The sequence below is a fragment of the Ascaphus truei genome, unplaced genomic scaffold, assembly GCF_040206685.1.
Source record: "Ascaphus truei isolate aAscTru1 unplaced genomic scaffold, aAscTru1.hap1 HAP1_SCAFFOLD_1920, whole genome shotgun sequence".
Taxonomy (NCBI): domain Eukaryota; kingdom Metazoa; phylum Chordata; class Amphibia; order Anura; family Ascaphidae; genus Ascaphus; species Ascaphus truei.
This window is the reverse complement of record NW_027454824.1, coordinates 27966-53073: the sequence shown is the minus strand read 5'-3', so window position 1 is coordinate 53073 and position 25108 is coordinate 27966. Positions and strand designations below refer to the sequence as shown.

At 44.5% G+C, this 25108-nt stretch overlaps 1 protein-coding gene across 1 annotated transcript in view; it reads left to right on the top strand.

The window, feature by feature from the left end:
* Positions 1-513: 513 nt before the first annotated feature.
* Positions 514-25108, top strand: part of LOC142477077 (suppressor of fused homolog) — a 50238-nt gene continuing 25643 nt past the window's right edge. The window contains exons 1-2 of the mRNA XM_075582130.1: positions 514-806; positions 16358-16492. Coding sequence (XP_075438245.1) covers positions 658-806; positions 16358-16492 — 284 coding nt within the window. The 5' untranslated portion in view covers positions 514-657. The remainder of the gene's footprint in view (positions 807-16357; positions 16493-25108) is intronic.

The following is a 25108-nucleotide window of genomic DNA, read 5'->3' as shown; positions in this document are numbered from 1 at the left end:
ATATACAGTGCATGTAAGAGAGATATCTGTTTGCAATGGATGTTGAGAGGAAGTGGGAAATAAGATAAGGTAGAAACAGGTATCCTATTGTGAAAATTAACAGTAGAGACATAAAAGGCTATTGAAATGTAAAAGCGGCCTATACAGCCAGAGGACATACGTGGGGGAGTGGAATGGTGTTTGTGTATAAACATCATCCAGGGAACATCTCTCTCAGGTTACCAAGGAGATGGGGGCGGAGCAACTAGTGCGTACCCATAGAGAAATGCAGATGATTGACAGCAGGAGCAGCCAATAACTGGAATGAATGCTACAGAAGTCAACCCCTCCCCCTCCAGCATCTGCCTGCACAGTATCGCATTGATTGGCATTCGATAAAAGCCAATGAGAGGGCAAGTAGGGGCGTGCGCTCAGCAAGACCCACCCAACGGCGCAGTTGATTGGCAGCAGCGGTAGCCAATAAGTGGTGTCGACCCCTCAGGACCCCCCTCGTCTCCGCCCTAGCAGCAGCAGGCTGCACGGCGCCGCGTACTGGTCCCTGGCGGGGAGGCGCAGTGAAGTTCGCGGGAAAGCAGCGCTCGTTAGGCCCAGTTTCTCACCGCGGGCTCCCCCCACCCCCGGGTCACTGTTTTTCTTCTGTCCGAGTTGCGCCCAGAGATGGACGAGCTGCGGCCTAGCGGCGCCCCCGCGCCCCAGCCCTTCCCGCCCCTGTTCCCCCCCGGGCTGCACACCATCTACGGCGAGTGCCGGAGGCTGTACCCGGAGCAGCCCAACCCGCTGCAAGTCACCGCTATCGTCAAATACTGGTACGGGAGTGGGGTGCCCCCCGGGGGGGGGTCCACGGCATGGGGTGCTGGAGGATGGGGGTGGTTACCCGTGGGATAGGGGATAGGGGGGGGTGGTGCTGGCCCCGACCCCCGTGGTGCAGCCACGCTAGAGTCTCCCCGCTGGTTTCGTGTCTCGGGCTCTGCTACGTATGTCGGTACGAAGTACAACATTTAGTTATGAAAGAAAAAACTTTCGGCTTTCCCATATTGAGTATTTGATTACAAGAACTCTTGCTCCCCAGGCTTTGTAAAGAACAGATAGCGCTGCCTGATTCACTCCGCGTTATCACTTCTCCGGCTGCACTTCCCTTGTGGAGAGCTGGAAGTTTTACTTCCACAAAGACAAATGGGCCATAAAGCTCCCATGCCCCCTCCCATGCCCTTACTTTCTTTAAACCTCCATATTGTGGCGGCGATGTCCGGTTATATCACATGACATGCAGCTAGCGGGTGATAACAAATGTTGTGTTTAATGGAAAATGCATCTTGGTGCATATGAGGCACATTTCCTCCATGCAGTGTGGACATGCAGATACTGTAGGTCTGCAACCTTCTTGGGTATTAACTTTTTAGCTGTATCGCAATGGGCACATTTATATTTTTTACATATTTGCCTTCATCCCGTTTTGTAAGCCAGTCCTGTATTGCAGGAGTTGAAGAGCTGTATGAGGGGGGAACTTGTCTTCCTTGTTTTGGATTAAGGACTTGGCAAACTAATGAAAAGTTTCTTCCCTGGGGATATGGAGACAAGTTCTAGTTGGCTTCTTTATGTCCTCTGCTCCGTAATCATTCTCTCTGCAAACGCCCTGTGGTAGCTGAGCACTGATTTTTTTGTGAGATTGTAGACTGTTACAGAAGCTGTGAAAATCAAAGAAAACAAGAGCAGGGTGCTACTGTTAATGGTGACTAGTGCAAGAAAAACCGTACTGTGACAGTGATATATTGTCAGAAATAAGTAATCAAAAGATCACAGTACAATGCCTTCATTTTAACTTACATCAGAGGTAAAAATCGCTGGGATATTGTGTACACTTGCAAATGGTACTTTTTTTTTTTTTTGTACACTTTATAACGTATTACCAAAAAAATACACTTGTGGTAAAAGGGGATGCCACTCATGCCTGCAGCGCTGGGTATTACCAGACAGGCAATCATGCTGGAGATGCCTCTTGCATTCTGTCTTGTGTTAATAAATCCACAAGCAAGTGGGTACTAAACTGTTATGTGTGATTTTATGGTATTGAAAAAATAGGCAGGACTACACATCTTTGACAATACATATGTAGATTTTATATCGGCCTTCACCGATTGTATAATTGGCCCAGATGTCTAAGGGGGAAATGCTGTCATGGCAATAAGATCTTCTTATATGCAAGCTGTGCAGGTGGGTGAACCAAAACATGGTAATGCTGAAGACATCCCAAAAGCTGGGTTGTTGATATAAGCATTTCATGTGTCCCAGACTTTGGAAAATGTAGCACATTCCTCCTTAAAAAAATAAGTGATTCTTCCCATGAGCATGCCATATCTTGTGTTTAGTAACATTAAAGTCGAATAGTGGGGTTTAACGATAATGCTGCTATCCAGCACCGTGTTCCTGTGCGAATTGGTCATCAGTTTATTTTCGACTCAGTATTAATCAGGAGTTGGCATAGGGCTGTTCATGGGTCCGGTCTCAATGACGTGCTTAAAATGCTGTTAATTATATGGCATATCTGAGATGACAGTGGGTTGAGGAGAAGGCAATACCACCAGACATGGGAAAGTGATCCATTGTGGCCACAGCCTCCCGAAGCATCTGAGAGACATTCTTATTACATTTATGGAAAGTGAGGGAGTCGCATATAAACCATAGATAACGTTTAGAAGCATTTATTGCTACTACTCTGATTAAAGAATACGATAGAGCCAATATCAAGATATTTGGGGACAAAGTAGCAGTCTGAGAAGCTATCATTGTAAACGATATTTTGTTCTCTCTGTCTGTATTTATTTGTGGCCCTTACAAGCAAAATGATGCAATTCTCAGCTCTTAAATTCTTTACTCCAGTCATATCAGCAGAACTCCAGGCTGTGAACAAACTTGAATTCAACCCTGGGCCAAACTTGGATGACATAATAAAATTGTGTGCGTGTGATTAGCTATCAGCCGCTAACATTTAAGCCTTGTGACTTTGATCTACACTACATTTTGTCACAATAAGCCCACCTGAGGAAGAATACTACTCTTATCCTGGGGCTAGGCTGAAATCAACAGGTCACTCCAGACCAATATGCAGTAGCACATATACATTAATATGGGAAGCTGGCATCAAGACACAATGTTGGGTAGAATTAGTGTATCTTTCTGCATGATACACAAACTGGTATGAGCTGCACTGTTTAGCAACAAGTTTTAATGGTAACAAAGGTTGCTACATATAATGAGCACATGATTATTGCGAACAGTGCATGAGCCATATTGTGCTCTTTATAATCTCAGTACAGAATTGGCACCAACAATCTGCTCTATTGGGGTTTTACACACAGTAGATCCTGGTATTGTACTCAATAATATACCACTCCTGCTACACAAGGAGTTTTTAATGCATATGTTCTCTAACCTTACCTAATTAACAATACACTATTGGCGGTTATCGCTTTAGCTGCTCTCTATTACAATTTGGTAGTAGTGTTTAATATATTCAGGAAGGTGATTCTCGTTGGTGTCCACCATTATTTTATTGTCATAATTAAAATAAAACTTTAATAGTTATCTCACCATTTACATCCATTAGGAGTGCTATAATAGGGGCCTTCCTTTCTTATTCACTTGAGGTTTTTGTCAACACGACTTTCATACCATCATATAACTCTTGGAATTGGTCATGAATTTCTTTCAGAATTACCAGTCATAAGTAAGGGAACCGTTCTTTAAACGAATGGCATAAATATTATTCAGACTGGCGATGTACTGTTTTTTTTTTTTTTTGTTTTTTTTTCTTTTCTTGCCAGCCTACCATGGGACTTATTGCCCTTTTTTTTCATATTTCTGGGGTGTTCATCTCATGGCCTCAATCTTGTCAGACAAGCAGAGATTTAGTACCCCACATGCCTTAATCATTTGACCCAAGATTGCAGGAGAGCACTTATGCCGAGTTTGCAACCTGATTAGGTGGGAGAACTCAAGATTGCAAGAGTGTTAATGGTTAAAAAACAATTTCCCTCCCCCTCTTTAAGGTGTGGCAAACAAAACAGGAGTATTTATGGAAGGAGGTGTCAAAGAACACATGGATGGGTCTCCTTTAGGCCCCTTATTTTTTGACATAACCCTCAAACATAGGCTTGCTGTTTTTAAAACCTTTTACATTAAGATGGTTTCACAGTAGTAATGCTCTCTAGTTGTATACCTATTTGGTATGAGAGCTGCTGCCAGGCAGCACACCAAGCAAAGGTTCGCAAGATCTGTGGAGAAGGCAAATTACTGCAAATCTAAGCATACAAAACCATTTGGGAAAGGGAAACTCGATAAATACCAGAACCAAGATGAACTTGGGTCATCAGAGACCAAGTGTATTTTCACCATGTCATCCTATTTTTAAGCTTTTTCTCAACCCAGGGGGAGCATGTGGGAAAAAACAACAAAGAAAAAACACACTAAGTGCAGACAATAGTGTTCAATGATGAAATAATGTGATGCTTGGCTCCTATGTGCTGCCTACTCACAGAATGTCAGTAGGATAAAGACAGTGGCGGGATATGTGGAGTCTGGTGGGTCTCTCTGGACAGACAGGAAGCAGCTAGGAAATGTTAAAAATAAATAATAGCGTTTTATCACTATATCAGTGAAATGGAGTGTGTAGATGGTTGCGGTAACATATAGAGTACTTGCATAGGCAAGCGAGAGAACCCCTTTAGAACAAGCACTCGTGGGGTGATAAAGGGTGTAGATAAATAAACCTTTATTAAATAATTAGGGTATCAGTGAGCACAAAACTATTAAAAACAAATTAAACAGCTAACTCCCAGACTAGGCTGGTTGCCATGTGGATCTAGGGAATACTAGTTAACTGGCATATGCAGAATAGATGTTTAGCTAATGCCTCAGTGAGGTATATAGATGTATAAATATTTATAGTCTTATCAAGGATGTACTGGACAGGACATATAAATATATACCTACACTGAATGAATTGATTCAAAGAGTGTACTCGTGGAAACCATATAGTAAGTGATGGCTGTACAGTGTCACCGCACTCACAATCTGAACATATATACAGATCAATACATTTGGGTACTCCAATAAATATGAATCAACAAAAATGATATATATAAAGGTCCCTAGAAACGACGCATAAGTATATAACATAGGGTTAAAAAGGCTACTATGTAGCTAAAGATAGGCTGAGGGCCAAGTACATAATGTGTACAGGAGATTTCAACATGACACATTCGCAGTCTCTGTCTATAATATAATGCCTCAGCCTATTCGGGAGTTCTCACGTAGGTAGATATTAATAAGTGAGTAACTCCCCACGAACTTCTGTGGAAACGGCACCGTATAGTAAGGTGAAGTTGTATAAGCAATTTATGTTTCAAAGTGCAACGGTTTTAATTTACTGTGCCCACAATGTGAAGTGGTATAGAGTGAAGGTCTGGTCTAAATACCCAGATATACTTAGTGTAGCACTAAAGAACTCTATGCACCTCCCACCCGGTGTGGTGTATTCATGAGCACCACCGGACATTTAGTTATCCGGGTGAGGAAGGGGTTAAAGTTGGATAACACTCTAAATATACTGTCAGGAGTCTACCGTGAGGTCTATTATAGGACTCACTAGATGGTCTGTATATAGATGAATGGAGCCCCTATATATGTACACTAGATAGAAGGGTCCTCTTAGTGTATATACAATATACTGTATACAACTCCAATCCGGTGTGGTGTATTAATGAACACCACCGAACATTAAATTAACCGGATAGGGAGAGAGATAAAAAATGCATTTCAAATACTGTGTCAAGTGGGTGTTGGCGTCTATGAGCCAGTTGTAATGGTATTAATAGCTCAGATCCCCCTATGCAGGTAGATGTATGTAGTGAGGATAGATATACACTCAGTTGTTCTGTGTTTGTAATACCATCTTGATTGCTTAATGATGCACACAGAACACACAAGGTTCACTTTGCATATGTTGTGGAGACTTCCACCCGGCATGGTGTATTAATGAACACCACAGAACGTTAGTTAGCCGGGTGGGGGGAGTCTCTGTGGGGGTAGGAAGGCGCTTAGATACAGCTCACCCTTTCAGCGATCGCCTCGGAGCTGCGTTCCACACCGCACTGACACGTGCTGACGTCACGGAAGTGCGTCCTCCACCGACAGCTGTTTCGCGTCGCTCTGGCGCTTTCTCAAGGTGGTCCCGCCTCCATGATAGCCGATGTGTTAAATAGGCACACGTTGTCATGGCAACGGTCGGCGCTAAGGTAAGTATTAGATCAATAAAGCTTTAGTTTTGTGTCTCTTTATTGTACAAAGTAATGGCAGGTATCTTAAGGATTAACCTGAATGGTTACATCGGGAGTGGGGGTAGTGAGCAAATATGTAACACTTCAAGTAAGGAGGCAATTAGGCTGTGAATAATCTACCATATAAAGTGATACTGGGATCAAAGTTGTCCATGGAATCATACCCAATAAGTGGTCTGAAAATATCAGTATATATATTTATCTCCGTTGTTTGGGAGCAAAATTGTGTGTGTGTGTGTTTTTTTTTTTTTTTTTTTTTTTTTTTTTTTTTAGCAGAAGGTCAATTGGGACAAAATTGAGTACCAATGTTGGACCTAAGAGGACATAGGGGGGCATAGTCACCCAGATGTTAGCTGGTAAGTTGGCGTTTACCCACCCCTCAGGAACGGGGAGTGGGGGAAACCAGTCCTGGGACAGGTGCATACACTATCTAGCTTAATGTCTGTGTTGTTTAGCCAATGAATGGGGCAAACATAAAGCCCTCGTTCAGGCCCTGTGGCTACAGGGTACCTAGTGTATAAATCCACTTCGCCTCTTTTTTCAGAAGTTCTCGGCCCCAATCCCCCCTTCTAATGGATTCTGGAAGTTGGTATATGCCTTTAAAACGTAGATGTGAGATGTCCCCCCCATGTGCAGTGTTAACATGTTTGGCCAGTGGGGTTTCGATGTTCCGTATGGTCCCTATGTGTTCAAGGACCCTCCTTCGTAATTGTCTGCTTGTTTTTCCTACATATTTTTTGCCACATTGACACACCGCCTGGTAAATTACCCCAGTAGTTCGACAGTTTACGAAGTGGCGTATTTGAAATGTCTTGCTATCATCCCAATTCCCAAAAAGCCAACCATTCCTGTGGCGAAATGCGTAGAGTGGACCCGCCTAGGAAGTGAGAGGATTGGTGCTGCGAGCTGTCAATCTGTTGCCGGACCGGAAGTGACGCGATGGAGCTGATCGTTCCCACCGGAAGTGACGCTAATTAAATGCCACGGGTGCTTGTTCTAAAGGGGTTCTCTCGCTTGCCTATGCAAGTACTCTATATGTTACCGCAACCATCTACACACTCCATTTCACTGATATAGTGATAAAACGCTATTATTTATTTTTAACATTTCCTATCTGCTTCCTGTCTGTGTCCAGAGAGACCCACCAGACTCCACATACCCCGCCACTGTCTTTATCCTACTGACATTCTGTGAGTAGGCAGCATATAGGAGCCAAGCATCACATTATTTCATCATTGAACACTATTGTCTGCACTTGGTGTGTTTTTTCTTTGTTGTTTTTTCCCACATGCTCCCCCTGGGTTGAGAAAAAGCGCATTGATCATCTGGGACCAGTCAAGACAGTCCCTTCCAGAGGGTCTGAGCAGGGGGTTACAACTTATATTACTTTTTCACAACTGCACTATTTTTAGTCACTTTAATTTTTTACACCATCATATGTGTGTTATATATTCACTGTATTTTAAGTGATCACTAGCATTTAATTAGCGCCAGGTCTCACCAATCACTTACTCACATCCTATTTTTAAGCGACACGGGTAGGGAAAAAAGGAGAGGATACATGTGTTAAGCACCCACACATTTCCTAGCATGAGCAACGTAGAGGCATAAATCTCAGTACAGGCATACCCCGCATTAACGTACGCAATGGGACCGGAGCATGTATGTAAAGCGAAAATGTACTTAAAGTGAAGCACTACCTTGTCCCCACTTATCGATGCATGTACTGTACTGCAATCTTCATATACGTGCATAACTGATGTAAATAACACATTTGTAACAGGCTCTATAGTCTCCCCGCTTGCGCACAGCTTCGGTACAGGTAGGGAGCCGGTATTGCTGTTCAGGACGCGCTGACAGGCGCATGCGTGAGCTGCCGTTTTCCTATTGAGCGATATGTACTTAAAGTGGGTGTCCTTAAACCGGGGTATGCCTGTATTTACTATTTCAAGTCACAGACCCAAGAGTAGTACAAATTGGTAGACATGGTAAAAATGTTCATGAACCAGTAACACATGAGGGATTATTACTTGAGCGCGCCGTAATGTCGCAATATAGTATGCATTGTACAGATGTCTGAGGCTGAGTTCTTAGTCTTCAACTAATCATCACACACGCAAGATGAAATCCTGCATATGGGTGAGTTGACTGTCCCACGAGTGACTGGATATCAATACACCTGGAGGCATTTGAGGAATATAGGTACCTCCTGCATGTAAGTGGCAAGAGGTACTCTTGTTTATATCAAAATGTTTATGAAAAATTACCTAAGGCTAGCATAGTCTACCATAACCAAAAACATCAATTGTAAAAACATTAATATCCTCTACTGAAGCAAAAAATAAACCTGTGACCCAAAGCTTCCTGAGGACAGACTGCTTTGACTAAACCACGATCTCAGATATTTTGTAGGGTCTTTGACAGGAAAATTGTGATGCCAGCTGAGACTCTGGTCCTTTCTACGGGTCTGGGAAGTTGCCACTGCGATTTGACGGCACCCATGACCAGGCTGGCCTCACCGCCACACTTTTTTTTAGGGGAGTTGGTCTCTAGTCTGTCTCTCCTGGTAACTCCTGCAAGGGCCTTGACTGAGTTCTGGCTGCCATCCCTTGCCACCGTGAGCTTAAACTGAAAGACCCATCTGTGCTTTGGACTGTAGGGCCTCTGTGATGGGACTTGAAGCTTCTGCTAGGTAACTGATTTTTGAGGTCCAGGAACAGAAGCGGCTTAGATCAGTCTACAGATGCTCGATTTCCTGGTTATGGCCTCCTTGGACTTAAAGAGCTCACAATAACATCTCGTGGATATCGGTGTTAATGGCTTTAGGGCTTAGTATTCGAAGGGTCCTGTCAAAGTAGCGCCACCGGGATTCCTGCACATGGGTAGCGGTGTAAACGGTTAAGATACCCAGGCAGATCCGTCACAGTTTCTGGAGATACTAGGCAGACAAAAAGACAGAGGTAGGCAAATGGCACTAGACAGGCAATGGTCAGGGGTAAGAAGGTAGCGGTGGTCAGAAGCGAGCCAGGTTGAGGCTAGGAAAGAAGCAATGTAGTAAAGGTCAACTTGGTTTGGTACACTAGACAAACAGGAAGTGGCAACAAGCTAGATCACTAGGGAACTTCAATCGGGCAACCAGGAAGCTGGGCATTGAGGTTTGTAAAGACCTGCTTGTTGACATGAAATGATGCTGGTGTCATGCTGTGCTCACCACAAACAAGGCGGGATACCGGAGCTGAGGTGGGAATGGGTATAAACGCCACAAGGGTGCGTCTGGAGTGTAGGTTGGTTGAGGGGGTTGGAGAGGTACGGGTCGTCGTTATACTTGCAGGGGTCACGGTAGGAGAGGTCTGGATCATTTGAAGGTACGATTAGCCGTGGTCAGGGTTGGAGAGTTGTAGTTGTCCGAATGACGAGGTCAGGGTAGGAGAGAAGCAGATGGTCAGGGGTCTGGAGTACGGAGGTGCGGAGTCCAAGGAACAAACCAGGTCGGTACACAAACAAGGTTCAGCAACGCAAGACTGAAGGCAGAGTAGTGGAAAACACCAACGTAACATGAATTATGCTCAGCCGATGTGGAACAGCTGAGCATATAAGTGAGGGACCAGTGGGAGAAGGGGTGGAATGGAGGTGCGTCCTCACCGTGAGCAGGGATAGGTTTAGGCTATGAGGAGATTATACCTGTTGACGCGGAACTTGTGTGCGTTGCGCAAGTGTCGCACGCGCTGCTGGTGTGCAAACCGGTGGCAGGACCCTCCGCCAGTGTCCCTGGCAGGGAGCCGGGTGCGTGCTCAAGCATTGCGCTGCAGGGAGGAAGCGTGGGTCCCGAGCACGTGCTGTCGGGAGCGGGAAGCACTGAGGAAGTAAGGCGGGAGTGCCCCAAGGGCGGCGTGACACCTGGTTCGTTACAGTACCCCCCCACCCCCAGCCTCCAGGAGCGACCCCCAGGAGCGACCCCCAGGCTACTCCAAAAAGGTTTAAGGGGATATTTCAGATGAAAACGTCGAAGGAGTTGGCGATTAGGGATCCAAGACTGCTCTTTTGGTCCAAACCCCTTCCAGTGCACTAAGTGCTGGACCACTCCTCTAGAAAGCCTGGAGTATACGATTGACTGGACCTCGTATTTCTGTTGTCCCTGTACGAGAAGAGGTGAAGAGGAATCCGGGAAACTGGAGCTCTGGAAGACCGGCTTAAGTAGAGACAGATGAAACACAGATGGAATCCTCATCGGAGGAAGTTGTAGGCGATATGCCACTGGAATGATCCTGGGTAAACGGGCCAAGAAATCTGGGTGCCAATTTGAGCGTGGGTACTTTGAGCAGTATGTTCCTGGAAGATAGCCACACCCTGTCTCCTGGACTAAACTCTTGATTACTGTGGCGGTCTGCCTGGAGCTTTTGTCTAGTAGTTCCGGATCTAAGATTTTCCTCAATCTTTCTCCATGAGACTTTGAAGAGATAAATTCTGTTATCCGCCGCTGGTACCCCAGAAGAATAGGATAAAGGAAGTCGTGATGGATGGAATCCATAATTAATGAAAAACGGCAACTCCCGAGTAGATTCATTCCGTAGTGAGTTATGAGCAAATTCGTCCCAGGGGTGGAGATCTGTCCAGTTATCCTGTGTATCCGAGACACAACGCAGGTACTGCTCCAAGGTTTGATTTTGGTTCTCTCCGTCTGACTATTGGTTTGGGGGTGGTATCCGGAAGAGACATTTAAGGAAATCCCTTCTTTTGAGAGAGCGCCAAAATCTGGAGAAAAATTGTGATCCCCGATCGGAGACAATGGTTTGTGGATCTCCTTGACAAAAATATCCGCCAGACTGGAAGAAGTAGGAGGACCTCTTAAAGGGATGAGAAACGAATGGTGTTCATTGCCTTGGAAACAGGCAGCTCTACAATAAAATCCATAGACAAATGGTTCCAGGGATGATCCGGAATGGGAAGAGGGTGTAAATGTAAGGAATCGGTGAATATGTACTTTGCGGCATGTTCCCTCACCAGCTGCTGCGGCCACTTTTCCTGCTCATGCACGCTTCCCTGCTCAGAGTGCAGGCACTCGCAGCTCTTCTAGCTGCCGCACGGAACCTGGTTTTGCATGCGCGCGCATCTCTACCGCGCGACGATCCCCAGCTGCGTGGCAAGTCTCTCCTCTCTGCCTTGTTACCTGCAGCCTATCCCAGCTCTGCTAGGGCTGCGCCTCCGCTTCGCCTTCTTTTCCCGTTGGTCTGCCTGTCTGTAAATACTTCCTGATTCCTCCAAAGCTTTGCTCGGCATAATCCGATGAAGCCTCGTGAAGCTCACTTCTGTTGTGCAGTGCTCTGTCTCCTTTGCTGTTAACCTCTTGTGTACTGACTCTGCTTGTGGACCCTTCTGGATTTTGGACTTTGGCATACGCTCGACTACGGCGATCTCTCCTACCCTTGAACACGGCATACGGACTCGGACTACGCTGCTCTCTACAATACCACAGCACGGCTTATGGACCCCTACTATCCTGTCTTCTCCAATCCAAGAACTCGGCATGTATACCTCATCTCCTACACTCTCCAACCCAGACCCGGCAACGCTAAACTATCCGCCTTCCAGGCACGCCGTCGCTGCTGCGGGTGTGTGGTGTTTTTACCTTCCCACTTCAGTGTCGGGGTCTTGTCTTGTTTGTGGGCAGCGCAAGTGTTACAGTAAAATACCGGGTGGCTTGCTCCAAGGAGTTTTATTGCAAACACAAGTGGATCATGCCTTGACTAATACCTTAATATCTCCTTGAATGCCGGGCCACCAGAAGGTTAGTTCGATGAGATTGGCGGTTCTTCTGGTACCGGAATGTCCAGCAGACTTGGATGAATGACCCCACTCCAAGACCTTTTCTCTGGTAACGTGGGGAGGCGTAGAGGCGGCCCTCTTGGACCTTGAGACCACTGGAATACGGGATTAGTCCTGAAGGATGTGTTGGATAAAATGTACTTGGACGGAAGAACTGTCTCAATATAGTCCTCGGACTTGTCTTCGGTTAAGAACTGACTAGAAAGGGCATGAATTTTTGGAACCTGGTATTGAGGAAATGATATTGAAACGGGGGGACAAAATGACGAACGAGCATGACTAGCACCTAGCTGACGAGCACCTTCTATGTAGAGTAAATTCTTGTGGTCTGTTAAGATGGTGATCGGACTCCGTACCCTCCAACAGGTGCCTCCATTCTTCAAGAGCAAGCTTGATAGCCAGAAGTTCCCGGTTACCGACGTCATAATTTTGTTCCGCCGAAATTTTTTTAAAAAATATATATTTTATTCATTTTTTTTAATATATAGATATAGATATATAGCGCAGGTGTGGAGCCTGGCCTGAGGGAACTTCCTTTTGAGACAAGATGGCTCCGGCCCCAACATCAGATGCGTCCACCTCCAAAGTAAACGGCAATTTGGGATCCGTATAGGTGCTGATACGAAGTCTTCCTTTTTTTTTTTTTCCAGGAGATCAAAGGCTTGAGTGGCCGCTTGTGGCCACGAAGCAGCTTTTTTTTTTTTTTTCCCCCAAGGCTGTGATGGGTGCTACCGTGGAAGAAGAAAAGTTCAGAATAAACCTACAGTAATTCGCGAAGCCCAAGAAACGTATAGTTTTGAGTGATGGGGCGTGGCCAGTTCATAACTGCCTTGAGTTTAGCTGGATCCATGGAGAACCCGGAGTCCGAGATGATATACCCCAAGAATGCAGTGGAAGTTTGATGACATTGGCATTTCTCCAACTTGGTGTTAAGATGGTTCTCGCAAATGCCTAATAGTACATGTATGTATGTATGTATGTATGTCTTTATTTATATAGTGCCATTAGTGTACATAGTGCTTCACAGTAGTACAACACCTGACAATCACATAAATAACAAATACAAATAACAGATCATGGGAATAATTGCTTCAGACATAAAAGTAACATTTTGGAAGAGGAGTCCCTGCTTGGGGAAGCTTACAATCTAATTGTAACACATGACTGTGTTCTGGAAGAGACTTCGAAAAAATCATTGTCGAGGTGGACTATGCGAAACTGAGAAGATCGCGGATGATCTCATTGACAAAGTCCTGAAAGACAGCCGGAGCGTTGCAGAGACCAAAGGGCATGACTAGGTACTTATAATGGCCATCTCCTGTGTTGAAGGCAGTCTTCCATTCGTTTCCCTCCCCCCCTACCCCCCCTGGGGAATCCATTCCAAATTTATAGGCACCACGCAAATCTAACTTGGTGAAGATAGTTAAGCCTTGATCAAAAAGTTCTGAGATCAGTGGTAACGGGTATCGGTCCTTGAGGGTGATCTTGTTAAGCCCTCTATAGTCAATGCATGGGCAAAGAGATCCGTCTTTTTTTTTTTTTTCTTGACAAAAAAGAACCCTGCTCCGGCTGGAGACAAGAATTTTCGTATGAACCCCCTTTTAAGATTTTCCAGGATGTAATCGTTCATGGCTTTAGTCTCTGGAAGTGAGTGGATAAGACCTTCCTCTGAGATGAACAGAACCTGGCTGTAACGGACGTGCTCGCCACAAACCGGGACTGGACCACGAGGCAGAGCTGGGGATGCCTATATACACCGACCTTAAACCACGGAGTCAGGTGCGTATTCCGCCAGGGAAGGTGAGGTACTGGCCGTGGGCATAGGGTGTGTCTGGGAGCAAGGGAGCGTTGCCGCATGGGCTTGAGGACCGCGCGGGTGAGCGAGACTTGCGGGGCATGCGCTGAGGCAGTGGGGCAGAGAGGTAGACGGAGCGGGACAGGAGTGGGAAAGGGCAGAAGGATTGGAAAGAGATGGGACAGAGGGAGAGAAAGAAGGGGAAGGAATCCCCTGAATCGTCACAGAAGGGCCTCTGCGTGAGGAGCGGGAGCGGCCCGTGATGAAGGCCTCTGCAAGGGGAGAATGCAGACCGGCCAAGGAACACTGAAGGTTAGCACTGGGGATTCAGCGCTTCAGCACAGGAACCAGGAAGCAGGGCTCTGCAAGGAGGTTATGCAGCAGGATACAGAAACCAGGCATCTGCAAGGAGGATACGCAGCAGGCAACTGGAACAAGGTGTTACGCTGTTCTCACCATGGACAAGGAGAGACCCCGAAACTGAGGCGAGATGGGTAACAACTGCACCCACATCTACGGGGACACGACTGGAAAGTGGAAAATAGGCGTCTGGAAGTATAAGATAAAGTAAGATACTCGCCAGACGAGAAGGGAGGTTCCAGAAGATAGTTGGTACCGAGAGCCGGGGGGGGTAGGTCAGAATCCGGAAGCCGAGGTAAAATGTCGGAGAGTTCAGGAAGGGAGGGTACAAGCGAAGGGTCGAAGCCAAGAGCGGGTCCACAGCCAAGCCGGTTCGGTACAGAAGGGATCACTAAGGAAGACAAAGAGACAGGAACTGAGACAGGCACGACCGTGGGTAACACAGGTCACACAAAGCTATGCTCAGCCAAAGAAGAAATGGCTGAGCAGGGTATAAATGAGAGCAGAGCCCAATGGGAAGAGTGGGAGGAACGTAGGAGCAGCCCCATGGGAGGCAGGGATGGGTGAGGGACAGTACCACAGCTGATTAGCTTGATGCGAGGCTTGTGGGCGGTGCACGCGCGTCAGACGTGTGTACCGCACGGGAGAGGTACGCACGACCCGAGCTGGGGGCGGTAGCTCCTCCTGCGGGAGGACAGAAAGATCTGTGATTGCGTGCGCGTGTCCTGTGGCAAGCGCGGGGACCGGGGAGGAAGGAGGGTCCTGCTCGCGGCGGTGAAGTCATGGAGCCGGAGCACGCCGGGTAAGTGGCATCGCGGGGGGAACCCTCTTTGGGAGAGGTGTCCCCCGAGGCCTTACACAAGGCAAGGCTAAGGCAGGAGTGTTTGTGGCAAACAGTTACATCCAAGTGAATCTTGGTTTATGCTCAGTCATGAGGAAAAGGGAGAGCCCAGTATAAGAAGGGCAGGGAGCCAATCAAAGGACAGGGGTTTGAAGGAATTCCTCCAATGACGGAGCACAGAGACAGAGCTTCAGTGATTGCAAGCACAGGTGATACTGATTGCAGATTCAAGGGGGGGTTGTCTAGAAGTAGTTCTGTAAGGAATAGGTTTCAGCCAAACCAGGAGCGGATTCCTTACACAGGCAAAAGATCAATCGGACAATCGAAAGGGCGATGAGGCGGTAAAACTTCAGATTGTGCCTTATAAATTGGCGGAGCATAAACTTCGTTTTATGTACCTGTGCTTGCCACTAGCTATTCATTGGCATTGCATTGCCTTGTCTTCATTGTGACCTGCTCGTACCTAGACCCCTGGTTTCTTAGACTTCTGGACCTTGTTTCGCTTCTGGACTCCCGCTCTCCACTTCTTGACCACTGCTACGGATATATGACCACTCTCCAACCCCTGACTACGGCAAGTACCTTGACCTACCTGCACTCTCCTACCCTGACCCGGCTAAACAACCCTGACTGCAATCCGGACTCTGTCTCGCGGTTGGAGGTCGGTGGTTATCTGCATCCCCACCTCAGCCCCGGGGTTTGTTCTTTCTCCTTCCCTTTTTTTTTTCTCTCGTTTACTAAATATTTCATCATAACAGTAGTGTGCACACCCACACACCGTAGAGTGCAAAATGTGTTTGAACAAAACAAATATTGTGCATACGACTAGGTATGGTCTACCTATAACTTTATTTCATATAGCGCTTTTCTCCCAATGGGACTCAGTGCTTCATTTACAGAATAGTGCATGGAACGCAGCACAGGAACTTGTACACACAGTCCCTGCCCAGACTGGGAATTGGGCCATGTGTCATTCTTTCTAGAGTCGGTGTCTATACTCACTGAGCCACTCTTCCCTACTTGGTTTTCTTCTGTTAATGTATTCAAGTTAATTACTTGCATTTCCATAATGTTTCAATGGCCGCCTAGAAATATTGGTTCAAATAGAAATATTTCACTTGGAATGAGGGATATCTTTTGGGGGGATGGATTGTCTTGGTGTCTGATCTTAACTTTATTATTTTTTTTTTTTCTCCCCTTTAGGTTGGGAGGACCTGACCCCCTAGACTATGTCAGCATGTACAGGAGCCTTGGCAATCCAGCCCTTGATGTCCCAGAGCATTGGCATTATGTCAGCTTTGGTTTGAGCGATCTGTATGGTGACAACAGAGTACATGAGTAAGTGCATTCAAGAATACCCAGTCTGTAAATTTCAAACTCCCAGCTGCTATTGAAACCAATGTGGGAGAAATCTTTCCTGTTAAGCAGTTCTTATGGAGCGCTTTATTTTCCAGGAGCAACAACATGCTATTTAATTCTCCTGCATAATGTGGGCCAATAAGAATCTGTGATGTTATCCAGCGCGGCATCCTGTTGTCTTGCATTTATACTAAGTAACTAGCGGCACCTTCCCGCATAACTATCTCTGGACAGGGGCTCCCCGGAGATGTCAAACTTGCTTCAGCTCCCAAGACCCCTTGATAAAATGTATGTAACCCCTCCCTGCCTGCCTCCAAGGGAGTGTACAGCTGTATGTCTCTCAGGGTTATTACCTCAATTCAGGAGGTGTTTCTGGCGGCTGGGCATGGCTCTCTCAGATAGTTTTCTGCATACTAAATGAAGGGGTGCCAGGAGTTTTATAGTTTAACGGAAAAATAAAGTTTATTAAATGATACATATACATAAGGACACTATCAGACCTTAATTACCTGGCATAACACTGCAACTATCTTATTACACTCTTCCTGACATTAGTTACCTGTCGGCTTACTATTATAACATATTTACCTATATCTATTTATATCTACAACTATATACAAATGAGTCCTGTCCTCAGCTCCTACAGATGTCTGAGACAACTGTCCCGGGGTTGGTTGACTAGAATGCTCATTTAACCCTATATAGTAACCTCAATAGGGAGGTGGTTACATAGACCTATCTATATCGCTCTCTCATATTACATACAAGAACATAGTTACAATAGGCAGAACAGTTTCTTAATAGGATAAAACAGAAATCCCTATACAGTACGTTGCCATATGCCCTAGATTTCTCCCAGAGAGGTCACTGGTGTAGAAAGATGATAATTCACGTATTTGATCCCGAACATTCTGATTTCATAACTCGGGGCAAGCCCTATATACCATTCCTTTCCCATTGAAACAACATAAGCCCACCCTGTCATAAATCGGATGCTAGGTTGTCGGTTTTGTGACAGAGAAAATAAAATGCCTTAAAGACGTTCTTGCCTCAATATATAAATGCGCTCATAACTTCCTTTCTCTGATACTTGCACATGAGTCACATCAATAGATTCAGGCGATTTATGATGGATGTAACGAGATTAATTATGACTAACTTGCTTCTAAATTTGAGTGACAAATGGATATCTGTCCCTGGCACCTCTTACCCATGTAGAGTGTGGTCTTATTGTACGAGTCACCCTGCAATGATTACAGATATATAGACGTTCAATTTTAAGATAGAAGCTATCGTCGGATATCCTCTGTTTTTGAATAAATTCATTATTTTGTGGAAAACTTTCATCGCCATGCCCTCTGATCCTTGCAGAACCCCCTAGAGAATGCTTTTGAAGGTACCTTTTTTAAACGGGTCCTGTTTTATGAAGGTGGGCCATATTTTAATCCCATCTCTGGCAAAACAACTGGCCTTCTCAAGATTTGATCAGCTCCATACAGCACATCCTGTACTTTTAGTGGGTCATAAGTGATAACCCACCAATTAAGCATTCTTTGAAGCTCTGAACAGACCCAGGAAGAGTCTTGACCTATCATAAACTCAATATATTGTGTTTATTTATTTTTTTATTTATTTTTTTTAAACGGTAACTGCTGAAGCAACAGATTTATTAAAATACATAATATTCCTCACCATTTCCTTTAGACCACCTAGGACAAGTGAGCTTGTTGAAGTGGTGGGATCTTGAGGGGGGGGGGGGGGGGGGTGTGGTTTAATTGTCACTTATAAATTGTAGTATATGTATGGGCTTGTGTTTACAGAGCTGCAGCTGTACAAGCAAAAAATTATTAAAGCCATTTCCCATTCAGAGGCTCTGAAGACTGTCAACCTGTAATTAATTTCCCCAAAGATGAAGGCCGCACTATTGAGCAGATTGCAGTGGGGCATCTAAAGCCACGGAGGGGCTCAGTGAGTAAAGACACTGACTCTGGCACTGAGTGTGAAGTAGGCGAGCCTGGTTCAATTCCCAGTGTCGACTCCTTATAACCCTGGGCAAGTCACTTTATCTCCCCGTGCCACAAGCTCCAAAAAACATATATTGTAAACTCTACGGGGGGCTGTGTCTGCAAAATGTCTCTGTAGAGCGCTACGTAAAACTAGCAGCGCTATACAAGAACAAACTATTATAACTATTACTATTGCTACTACTACTACAATCCTCATCATTCACTTTCTTGGCACAATTTCCTCTGAGTGGGAAGAGGGAATTGCTAGTTCTTGGGGATTTCAACCTCAATCCAAACACAACTCTAGTCACTTAACCTAACCCAACTAATTTCCCAACCCACCCAGACAAACCTAAAATCTCTCAAACATTCTTTTGTAGACTGGATTCTATCCTATTGCCCCAACAGAATCCAATCCTCTGGTATCCAGAAAATGTGATATTTTCTGGGACTATGCATACCGTGTGGAAAATCAGATCACCCCAATCAAGCTCTAATGTTCTAATCACTAGAACATTTTCATACTTAAACCCACAACAGTTTCTGGCTGATCTTACCAACTGCACTTGGTACAGAATCGACATGATACCTGATTCTGCGGTTCATTATTTCCAGAGTTCTTAAAACTCTGATACCCATGCTCCGCTACGCAGAATAAGAGCTTTTGGGGGCCCACTTCAGTGGGTTACAACCAACCTTATTGTGCTTTTCCATTTTAGGGATACCTTGTGTAAAAGATGCAGAAACTGGCACAACCAAAGATATTAACTATAGATGCCTGTGGGAATACATGCACAAGGCAAAAAAGACTAGCAAAAGCCCAATATTATTCTAACAATCTTCACCAAAATACATCAAATTCAGCAAACTTCTAAAAGGTCATTAACAATATATTCCAGCTTTCTAGCCATCAACAGCCCTCTAATATCAAAAAAGATGATACTACGCTGACAAATCCCACTGACCTAGCAAATGCATTCAATGAATATTTTGGGGTGTGGTACTTCGCTACTATCAAAGCGCAACCTGAACTACAGGCATGATGCTCAACAAAGGAGAACCCCCTATAGCTCCACCCTCTCTGTAAGAGATTACACGTGCTCCTCAAATTAAAATCAAGCCGCCAATGTGGACCTGATCTACTGCAATGAAAGTTCCTACGGCTCGGTGCCCCAGCCATTGCCATACTGCTTGCCTCCCTAATCAACTCTATTTTGTCTTCATGTCATAGCCCCAAAACCTGGAAAACTGCTAGAGTTGTCCCAAGCTACAAAAATACTGTCTCCAACTGCAGGCCACTCTCCCAATACTATCCAAAGTCATTGAAAAGGTGACCACTCCCAATTAAGCGATTTACTTATGCAAAGACAAATTTCCTTACCAATGCCATGTTTTTAAATTGGCTTCACTCGTACCTATCGGCGAGATCCCAATATGTGTCTATCTGACTAACTCCAACGCCTTGAATTTTACCTTTGCTGTACTGCAAGGCTCTATTCTGGGGCCCCTACTCTTTTCAGTCATCATAAATGACCTACCTACAGCTTGTAAGGGAGCTTCAATGCAGATGAACCAATCTTGTATGCACACAGCCCTAGCGCCTCTGACCTTGAACATTTACTTCAATCTGATTTTTCAAGACTTAAACTGGATTTCCAAAAAGAAACTTTTTTTTTTTTTTTTTTAAACACTCACAAAACTGTAACGATGGTATTTGGGACCACGGCACAATTTCTAAGGCTGCGCTTATAGTGCCTGGCGATGCGACGTCTCTCCAAAACAAATCCATTGAATCAGTCCTATGCGCTTATAGTAAGTGCGACGGCAACGGGGCGACCAAAAATTTGGAAGCCAGTGAAATTTAAATTGTGTTTTTTTTGTTTGTTTTTTGTTTTTTTACAGTTGCCACATGTGACGGTCTCTAAACCAATCCTAGAGCGCTGCCCTCCTTGGTGACGTCACTGGCCTTGTCGGCAGCGACGTTGCTTCAAACTAAAGTTCAACTTTTGCCAGTGGCGACAGGTGACTTCATCGGTCGCGTCGCCGGCACTATAAACGCAGCCTTAAGCTAACTACAGAGCAGCACTAACTCGAACACCATCCTAGCCCCTTTCACTAGTTTGAAATATCTGTGCATATGGCTTGACACCCAGTTAATATTTGGGTTGTACATTGATACTCGCGCTGACATCCAAAATCTGTGCCAAACTAGGTGTAATTAATTGGAAAAAATTCTCGCTCTGCCAGCTGGCCAGAAGTCACACAGCAAATGGTAATGCCAATTATAGACTATGGGGACGTAGTATATGGTACAGGACCCCAAACTAACCTTGGCACACTAGATACCCTCTACAACTCAATATGCCACTTTTGTCCTACGATGTAACTACAACATACATCACTGCGAAATGCTGTAAGAACTAGATTGGCTATACCTTGAGTCCAGACGCAAAGTACATTTCAACAGTCTTGCCTTCAAATACTTTCTGGGCAAGCTATCTGTACAAACTGCTCACCCCTAACACATGCATCACTTATCACATGAGGTCTGACTGTAAAAAAACTGTTCATGGTCCCCAGGTTCAACAAAGAATTTAGTTGCTCCTCTTACCATGCACCTCACAACTGAAACAACCTACCAGACCCTCCAAAACCACCTCCAGCTTAAGTTTTTTCAAGACTTCAGCTGTCTCGCATTTTAATCTGGTTGTAACTGTTACATACCACCATGACCTATATCAGCGGTGTGCAAACTGGGGGGCGGGAGACTTTGCTGGGGGGGCGCGGGTGGTTACAGAGGCCCCGCTCTCTTCCCCACGGCATTTAAATTAAATGCCCGGGGAGGTGTGAGGCCTCTGTAACTCACTTACCTGCTGCCAGCCGGGTCTTTGGCAACGCCGCGGGGTCATGGCGTGACGTCACATGACCCCCGCATGCCAGAAAGGAAGGCAGGGGGGCGTGAGCACCAGGGGGAGTAGGCAGGGGGGGCACAGCACAACTAGTTTGCGCACCCTTGACCTGTATTATCTTTAACTGTTCATGAAATGTGTGTAAATTGAATGTATAAAACACTGTTCTTTTATTGTAACCATGTATTATCAGAACTGTGTCCAGGACATACTGGAAAACGAGAAGTAACTCTCAATGTATTACTTCCTAGTAAAACATTTTATAAATGTAAACGATATGGAATTGCACCTCCTTTATCTCTTTTTTTATACAAGAGACCAATTATGAGGACTGGCATCCCATTTGCATAATGTTTTAATTTCCTACGGTCTTGGTTTTGGAGTATACTGGACTTTGAGGTGTGGTATTTATGACTATATTTGAGATGCCCTTTTTAATGGAATACATTTGGCAGCGTTGTACAAACTGGACGGAATTTTATAGCAGCTTTTAAATGTTCTGGGTGGTGTCTTTAAATAAAATCGTATTGAAATGTATTTTATAGAAGTATTACTACCGTATACAAAGAATCATTTAAATCAGAAAGCTCAGTACTAAAGCACCGTTTCTAATTTTCACCCTTTTGAAGGCCTTTGTTGCCCTTGGGGGGATGGCAGGGAAAGAAAATTGCAGACGCTCCGTTCCCATGTTTCCCCACAAATAGCCCTGGTTATATGTATTGGGATATTTCCCACTTGTGATTGTATTGTCTATGTGGAAGTACTTTTTGTTTACAGTATAGTGTAAAGGGGGGTAGTGAGACACAAGTTGCGTTTATGGTGTTTTCTCCCTGTATGGGGGATGGAGTGGAGCTAGCCGGATGCTGGGATGGTGGCTTTCTGACTGTAGAATCATCCTGCATTCTGATTCTAACATTTAGTAAAAACTGCTTTTGCTTTAACTGTCTGTTTTTGCACATGTGGTTATCAGGCTTCAATTTCTGTGTACTTCATATGCTATGGGGGAGGCAAAATAACAGGCAATTAATCTTTGCCATTCCTAAAACCACCTCTGAGACAAAATGGTCCACTAAATGTAGATCCAGTTGGAAGCGCTGCAACATCTGTGGGAAGGGGGTTCATTTATTGCTTTAGTGTTATAACTGAATGCTCTTGTTGATCCCTGCAGAAAATTATATTCACCCGTGGGTGCCTTTTTTTAAAATGGTGCTACTATGTCATGTGGTCTGGCACTTCAGAGGCCTGATGACGTATTTGCTACGTCATTTATCTTCCTGCTCGTTTTTCATGGGGAGACCATAATAATATAAACAGTTTCATTGCTAGCAACTATTACAGCTTTCCATAGTATTATTTGCAGTGTTGTCATGGTTTTATTTTAAAGGTATAATTAGTCATCCCAGTTCAATTTCTTAAAGGCGTTTTTTGCTTCTTCACCTCTGTCTCTTTTCTGAGATATTACAAATGAATACCATGATACAAATTTTCTATGGGTGTATGTATTTATGTATATATATTTTGCTATTACAGTGTCTTTCTTTCTGAAAATTTTCCACTGTTATATGGATGTGAGAAGATGATATACTACGATTGATTATTATTTATTTACATATATTATTGGATTTATTTATATTATTTAGAGTAAATATATGTTACTTTTATTTATTTGACTTTATCATTATTTTATTCAATATTATTTATGGCTGGTTATATTTATTATTATTATTATTTTTATTACCTTATTATTTTCATTCGTTTTTCATCACTTTTATATCTTATTCTTAATTACATTTATTTGTGACTAATTTATTCATCTCTTTATCAATTCGTGTCCTTGCTTTTATTCACGTTGCTTGTTTGTTGGTTTTTAAATATTATTCATTTGCTACAACTGGTGTTGCTATTCTACAGTATTGTTGCAATAAGTTGTTTGTTCATTCCTTATGTATCTATTTTGTAATTGTCATTTGTTTATATATGTGTTAACTGTCTGTGTATTAGCTACATCTGTGTTGCTTTTTCCTCTATGTACTAATATGTTTGCATGGGTTATATGGCACCCTCATTCATTAAGACTCAGCTGTGTTAGAGGTGTTGCCATTTAGATCTGTTTGGTATTAGCCTATCACAGTATAGTTAGTACTTTATAGGGGAGCACACAGACGTTTCACCACTCACTCTTTGACAAAGTCCCTTGCGGGATGAAACGCGTCAGAGGGTTACCTAGCCATGTGATTTTTTTTTTCAATACATAGCCGTTTTTGTTTGAGCTGTGTTTGGTCTCATCTCCTTTCCTCAGTGCACCGCTTCTCCTGTTTTCTTGTTTTGAATGGGTAAGGTTGTGGTGGGGTGTTTTTTTTTTTGTTTGTTTTTTTTCTTCCCCCTTCCCCCCCCTCCCCCAAATCAACCCCCCCCTTCCCCCAAATCAACCCCCCCCCCCCTTCCCCCAAATCAACCCCCCCCCCCTTCCCCCAAATCAACCCCCCCCCTTCCCCCAAATCACCCCATCTCCAACATCCATAACTGCCATGTAAATCATTCATCACAAGTTGAACAGGTTGTTGCATTAGGCTTATGTGGGTACTTTTTCATTCTAAGCTAATGTTTTGCTAAACAAATTGCTGCTTTGCTGTTGTCTTTATAAGAGTACCTTTTTGCTTATGTGCTGTGTACCACGCACTACACTGTAATTGTGAAGCGTTTTGAGTCCCATTGGGAGGAAAGTGCTATATGAAATTGTTGTGTATTATTATTATTATTATTATTATTATTATTATTAGTGACTTTTGTTACTTCACGAAGTTGTGTAAACCCATTGCAAAGTACAACCTTTTAAAGCAGCAGTCCAAGCTGCTGTTGTTGTTGGTGTGGTTCCCCCCACTCTCCTCACCTTTTTTTAATATGTGCATCAATACAATCCAATGATGATAGAAAAAGGATACCAGGCGCTTAGAATAACACTATGTCCATAAGAAACAAACTCAGTCTTTTGAAATTTCCCAGAGTCCAAAACTTGAAGTTGATGTCTGTGGTATTTCTTCACTGCTGCAGCCTCCCCATTTACCTGGAAAGGATAAAGGGGCACACCATTGCGCAGTACTCCTGATTTCTAATGGTTTCCCCTTACATATAAAGTTCCCAATGTAGACTGAGTCTACTTACAGGAGTGTCTCTTACAGGATACAGTGGAGACAATCTGTGCTTTACTCCCTTCACAGTCCACCTGTGCCACGAATCCCCCGGGTACTTCCTCTATCTCTTGAAACTCTGTGATTCCAGAATCACCCAAAACACACGGACCCCCAGAGAGGAGAATGGACAATTGCAAAGGATGTCACAAATTTAATAAAAACGGCTTCAACAAGCCTAAAATGCATGGCTAAAACAAGCCTAAAAATCACTCACATGTACTCACATGAGTACATGCGGTTTAAAATGTCACGAGACTGCCGTCCGCAGCTTGCGGTGTTACTCCCGTAACTGCTCCGGTTGAGGTATGCTCTCTCACTGCTTAACCTCAGCCGGTCTGGTGCGTCTGCGTCTCTCCCCACCATGGGAGGAGCTAGAGTTTGCTGTCGGCAGGAGACTCGCAGTGACTGCAGAGGTGCGCAGTTTGTCAGACCTGTTGGCTGTATACCGGAACGCAGCCCAACAGGGGGGGGGGGGGGAGAGACGCAGAC